Below are 7110 nucleotides of genomic sequence, written 5' to 3' on the forward strand. Positions count from 1 at the left end.
TAAAATTACGTAGATAATAAAATACCGATTTTTATCGATAAACTTTTTCACAATTAAAGGAATATAAGTTGGTAACTCGATTAGCATAGATTTTTTTTAGTTAGACGATACAAAATATAATTTTCAGTTTTCGTATTCCAGAAGTTCTGATTTCCGAAATTTTAATTTTTTTATATTTATAAAGTATGTTAAAACTATATGATTCATTTATTTAATAATATACTACTTCAATGTTAGTGTTATAAACGTCAAAAAAATAATTAACTTGTTTATACTATATATAATGGACAATACTGATTTACTAAAGTTAATTGTGATATGAGAACCAATTTTTAACTTAAATTTTACTATCATGCATGAAAATGAATTAGTAATAAAAAATTAGGTTAAGACATTATTGTAATTACAATAAATCACTATCCAGCGATTATAGCTAACTGAATTCAAAGTTTCTATAAAATCAATCCATCTATGGTTTAATATATCTGAACATTAATATATTTGTATATTAAAGAATCCAGCTAATTACAGTACTGTATAATATAAAAAAAATTGGGTTTAAATATTATAATTAAAGGGCGTTGATGTCAAGATCAATTTCTTTGGTGACGTATCCTTATGTTGAAAACAAAAATTAGATAAAAATTTATAATGTTGACTTATATTTATAAACGTACCTTTATCACAAGGTTCATTAGAGCTCATATTAATATCTAATACAATTTCTTTTGTAAAGTGATCTACAAATCGTGAGGATCAATTAAAATTATGAAAGAAATATGTTGATCGTTAAAGTGTATTTTATTTACCACTATTTTCATTTTCAAGAAATTTTCTTCTTTTCATACTTTGTTCTAAATAATTATGAATGTGAATTAATTAGTAGAAAGTATAATGAAAAATAATAATTTATTAAATTAATTACCGTACCATTGTCATTAATGTCTTCAACTGAATCATCTTCAAACTTTCTTTTATCTTTAAATAATATTAATAATAAGTAAGAACATAAAAAAACCATTAAAAAAAACTGAATAATTACCAGTATTTTTCTGATAATAATAAAATGGATCTAAATAAATAATTGTTAAATTTTTCTTGCAACAAAAATGCGTTGTAATTAATAAATTTGTTACCGATAGATTGACTCCTTGAACTCCTTAAAGACATTGCAGATTGAATCATGCGACTTAAAGGTCTACTCTTATAAATGGCATCTGGATTATTTATTGTTACAGGTCCAATATCTGATGATTTAATAATTTTAGTTTGATTTATTATATCACTTTCATCATTATACATTTTATAAATTTTCGAAAATATAACTACAACTGTTGGTCTTTTTGCTGGATCAGAATGCCAGCATTTCTTCATCAATTCAATATATCCTTCGGGTGCATTTGTAAAAATTGGTGGTCGTAAACCATCACATATTTTGATTATAAGTTCTATATCATGAATTTCATCCCAAAAAGGTCTTCTACCTGTCATAAATTCCCACATAATCATTCCAAAACTATATATATCTGAAGCTTCAGTATATTTTTGTCCTTGAAGAATCTCTGGTGCCATATAAGGAATAATACCATATTTCTCATTATCATTATGCGATTCGGTTGCAGATCTACTTATTCCCAGATCACCTATGTACACATGAAATTTATCAATAAAGATATTTCCACTATGTAAATCCCTGTGGATGATTTTTGCTTTGTGTATTTCTTTAAGTCCATTTATTGTATAAAATAACAATCTCAGTTTTATCCCCCAATTAATATTATAAAAGTTATTACTTAAATAATGTATCAAATCACCTGAACTATAATATGCCATGATAATTATCTTATCTTTAGTAATAGGATCTTGAGTAATTCCAAAATATTTACTAACGCTGAGATTACGACCTTTTAATAAAATCTGATAATATACCTTAAACTAAATAAATAAAAAAAAATTATTAATTTATCATCATCATCACGTTGAAGATTAGAATATTGCATGTACTGTACCTCGTTCAGTTCCTTGGATGTAATGTTTTTAGAATTATTAAGTTTTTTGAGAACAACTGTATAATTATTCTCACAAATAATATTAGTGTAATAGGAAAAGTGCTCACAAATTGGGCCATCAACCCAAATAGCTTTATAAATTTTACTAAATCCTCCTTCGGCAATAAATTCTATATTTTTGAATTGATCATAGGGAACAAATTCCAATACCCCAGGAATTGAACCTTTAACAAAATTAACTCGTGTATTTCTGATAAAGTCATCAATGACTTTATTCCCACTTAAATTAAGTTTGAATATGTTATAACATAAATGACAAGTCTCGTGATTTTTGTTTATAATGTTTCTTATCTTACATTCTTTACATTCTATCCCTTCTTTACTAACTATAGCAGTTCGTGCTGGCCGACTTAAGGACATATTGCATGACATCGTAAACAATATTTATATTAATTGTTCTGTTATTTCAAAAAATATATAATTTATTTGTAGCGTTCAAGAAAATCTTCTAGTATATATATTTAAAGTAAGGAGTTCAAAATCCTAAAGAATTATAGTAAACAATTAATCTAGAAGTCCATTATGGAAAGATTTTGAATGAGCTCTGACCAGAATTCCATGAAAGAATAAAAGAATTCTATTAAGATGTAGAGATCAACTTAATTATAAATTGTCGCGTGATACAGTAACTCCTTTTTTTTCCATTAAAAGCAAGTATTTGCTATTTTGTGTAACAACTCTCGTAATAATAATCTATATATCTAAAAATTTGTAACGTTTAGATTACCTGTATAAATAAATTCTAAATTGTGCAACCTTACTTCCATTGGCCAGTTTATTACGTGACGACGTGACGTCGTGACGTTAAACAAATTCAAAAAAGCAAAATTTATATGTCGATCATATAATTCCAGCCAGCATTACAATCCTGGTGCGAAGCAACTAGTTTGCATTAAATTCAAAATAATTGTTGAAAAATCGATATTGATTATTTTTATATATAAAATTTTTATTAATTTTTTTAAAAAAATTATCATGAGTATATAAAAGCAGAAATGAACCAAGTTTATAAAGGGATTCAAATAATTTAAAATTTAATTATATTTTTTCACCTAAGCGTAAGTTCTTATACTAAATTTTAGTTAAATAGCGTCCAAGATCTAAAAAGTGTAAGATAAATTTCATAAAAAACGACCACATATATTAATAAACAAACTTTATTAAAAATTTTCTTCCTTTACTGATTTTTTTTTCTTATTTCTACAGCTACAAATATAAAATTTAATTATTAATATAAAGTTTAATAAAAACAATTAAATCAGTAGATCAAATATTTCCATTATTTTCACATATATTTGTAATTTATTGACTATCATCATCCATTTTATTAAAAGTTTTTCGTTAAAATAAAGAAAACCATTTCATAGATCAAAAATTAAAAATATATTTTTGTTTTTAAGTAATATTTTCTAAGGTATACTTCAAGGGATAGATTTCAATTTCAAATTTATTAAAATAGCCAACAAGTCGAGTTGACTCGAGACTTGAGTTACACAAGCGCAAATCCAAGCCTATAATAATAATCAAATTTTTAACCGGCCTGCCTGTTCAAAATTATTTTATCAAGTGATTATCAATATTTAATTTTTTTTTTTCAGGAAAAATCTCCATTTATTGTCCGAAGGACTATTTACCGTGCTGAATTAGCAAAATTTGCTTAACCCCGTTTTTGTCCCTGTCACAATCGACAATTTTATTTCCTTTTTTTGAATATGTATCACGATTTATGTAACACTACCTATATGACCTAAATATGACAAGTATGACAAGTAGATCCGTAGCACTTGCGAGTTATGTTGTGATTAAAATCTTTTCAAGCGCAGCACTAAACAGAATTCCACTATACAACATCCCTATTTAATTAATCGGTTACAAGATAAAAAAAATCATGTAAAAAATAAAAAATAATAATAATAAAACGTTTAAATTTTACTAAAAATATCATGATTAAAAATAAAATTTCAACGCGAAGTAAGGTATCAGGACATTTCGCCGAAGCCATTTCGCCGAATGGACATTTGCCGAAACATTATTTATTACATTTGTTTAATTTATTGTTTTTATACTAAATACATGAAGAAATCTTTTCTAGAAAAATTTTTGAATTAGCTAATTTTTATTAAATTTGTCTTGTTGTTTATAATATATTAATCATTTTTTACCTGTTACTGAATAAATGTTTTCAGGAAAATAAAGTTATTTATTTATTGCTTAACAATTAATATCAGTTACTTGAATGTTAAAGTAATAATATCATAGAAGAAAATACTCTTAAAAATAAAAAGAATTTTTTGTTTAAACGTTTATTTAATTTTTATTTTTATTGCAAAAATAGGTGACGTAGCAAAAGAATGTAAAATAGAAACTAAAAAAATGAAAAGATTAAAGTACTCAATCAAGAATCGAAATAAATAAAAGAAAATTTTTTATTTTCATTGCGCGATTAATATTTTTATAAAATTGATAATCGCTATCATTTCTATCATTTTCGGCAAAATGTACCGTAACCTGTAGGAGGATAGATAGGCAGACATACACTTCAGAAAGTTGGCCGCAAGTAATTTCGTGATCGTATTTATCACCACAAACTTTCAGTCATTGGCATTACAGATAAATAGAGGTAATACTTAGGAATGGGAACTGTTAAAGCGTCTGAAGTGTCATAATCACAAAAAATAAAAATATAGTAAAAAAAATGTATCGCTGCATCATTAAATTTATCATAAATATTAAATTGTGTTAATGCCGCGTTGCAAAGTATTTATTACATATTGGCTAATTGAGTCCCTAAAATTTTGGGGTGTATTTAAATAGATCATCATGTGATACGTATTAAAGCTAAATTATTGTAGAAAGAAAAACATGTCGTGACTAACCGAACGATTATTAAATGATTACTGCAAATAGCCTACTATTTCGAAAATGACAAATTTCAGATTTAAGTGGGTTAATTTTATAAGTATTTAATGTTTTTATTTAATAATCTTATTTATTAAAATAAAGAAATAACAAATTTTTCTACGAAAAAAAAATAAACATGTGTACTGACGTGTAAAAAAACATAAGCATTTAAGATTTTATAAATTATTCATTCTTTAGTTTTTGAATAAAAAAAGGAATAATTCTTTTTAAAATAAAACTAATTGATATAAATATAACCCACAGAATTCCACCAATAAGTCCAAGAACGATACCTAACCAAGCTCCATAAACGTCATAATTATTTCCTTTAATGAGTCCCATCCTAGATTCTGCAGGAAACCATTCATTTAAAAATTCTTCATCAACACCTTCATTAAGATTACTACTATGTAAAATATATTCAATTGAATCGGCAGCTCTAAACTTTCTCTTGCTATTAATTTTAGCTAAAAATTCCAATCTCTCTGAATTTTTCTTTATATTCTTATCTTTTAATAAAAAATCTATCTTGTTTATAATATCACTAACATCTAAGTTAAACTTATTCAATGTTAATGCAACACCAGCTGATTCTAATTTATCAGCATTACCCATTTGATCAACACCAAAAGGCAATACTAACATAGGAGTACCAGTATAAAGAGATTCATGAGAACTTCCTGCACCTCCGTGGGCAAAAAACAATTTTGTATTGGTATGATTAAGTATAGCGAATTGTGGTGCGAACTTTGCAATATGAATATGTGGATGCTTGTTATTTAATATTGGTGAAGTTTGAATATGTGAACCATCAGTTAGGGTTATTGTCGAGGAGTAGCTATCCTCTGGTGTCAAAACTAATGCCCAAACTACGCCATCGATTATTTTTTTATTGATTGCTTCGACAAATGATTGTAAAAGCTTGTTGTTGTTCTCGGTGCTTGCGTGAAAACGCGTACCAAAAGCTACATATAAGACACGATCATGTGCATTCATAAAATCAGAGAGTTCAGACGTAAGTGATGGATATTCTTCCGACAATACTGGTCCCATTTCCTATTAAAGTAAAAAACAATATTTACTAATCTATTGCATATTAATATGATATAAAGAAGCATTAATTACCTGAACATTTGGTGGTAAAGATTGTGGTAACTAAACAAAAAATAATTTTAATAAGAATAATTTAAGCAAGTTTAATTAATTATTATAGTTACCTCAAAACCGAAGAAAGTGTCAACCAAATGTAAAGAAACTTTTGGCGATTGTCCCATAACTATAGGTTTGACATTAACTTGTTCTCTGAAATTATTTAACTGATTAATAATAGGATGTATCATATAAAATAATTTAAGAGGGCGTACTATAATACATTTAAATCTCTCCAAAAAAGATTCATTTTCTAATGAAATGTTGCATTGAAACATTGGATCGGATTTATGTAATCCGCGATTAGCAACTAAAAAGTAGATGGAATGTTATTCGAAAATTTTCAAATTAAATATTATATGATAAAGATTTATATTTACATTGAAAAAACGAACTCATTCCAACAACAGGTTTCTTTAGAGTGTTAGCAATATCTAAGCAAGCTTCATTTATATGCATATCACAAATAAATAAGTCAATATTATAATCTTTAGCGACACTTTTATATTTTTCATACGTTTCTTTGTAATCTTTTACGCTTTTTTCAAAAAAATATGCCATCCTATTAAAATCAAATTCTTTATGAAACTCTGCATCCAATATCTCTTTATAATTTATTTCGGGACCCAACGTAATTTGTTTAACAGTTGGATATTCTAATGATGGCGCATAATATCCTGATGTCAACAGTGTTACCTACATACCAAGAACAAAATGATGAGATAAAGATAAATTTGTGAATGATTAAGAAAAATGTATAATACGTAAAATTTTTGTTACTTACATTGTGACCTCTTTCAATTAATATAGCAGCAACGTCTAGTATCGGTTTAAGATGACTTCTTCCCCCAACGTAAGAGCCAACCAAAATATTTTTAGGCGAGCATTCTGTATCAATATTCCTAGGAGCGTAATCAAGCGTAGCATCAACATAGACTTGGTTCAACAAGATGAGTATTAATAATAGAAAAATAAAAGGTTTTTTGACCAT

At 26.4% G+C, this 7110-nt stretch overlaps 2 protein-coding genes across 2 annotated transcripts; both read right to left on the reverse strand.

Annotated features, from left to right (window-relative positions):
• Nucleotides 1–571: 571 nt before the first annotated feature.
• OCT59_004869 (uncharacterized protein) lies at nt 572–1302 on the reverse strand (the record flags this gene model as incomplete). Its single annotated transcript, XM_025323383.2, has 6 exons — nt 572–615; nt 678–740; nt 810–854; nt 931–978; nt 1043–1072; nt 1137–1302. 6 exons carry the CDS (start codon nt 1300–1302, stop codon nt 572–574), a joined length of 396 nt encoding a protein of 131 aa, XP_025187821.2.
• A 3851-nt stretch (nt 1303–5153) lies between these two features.
• OCT59_004870 (uncharacterized protein) lies at nt 5154–7110 on the reverse strand (the record flags this gene model as incomplete). Its single annotated transcript, XM_025331436.2, has 5 exons — nt 5154–6026; nt 6096–6125; nt 6188–6429; nt 6500–6815; nt 6904–7110. The coding sequence occupies 5 exons, from the start codon at nt 7108–7110 to the stop codon at nt 5154–5156; spliced, it is 1668 nt and encodes a 555-aa protein (XP_025187820.1).

The sequence above is a fragment of the Rhizophagus irregularis genome, chromosome 13 (genome assembly GCF_026210795.1).
Source record: "Rhizophagus irregularis chromosome 13, complete sequence".
Taxonomy (NCBI): domain Eukaryota; kingdom Fungi; phylum Glomeromycota; class Glomeromycetes; order Glomerales; family Glomeraceae; genus Rhizophagus; species Rhizophagus irregularis.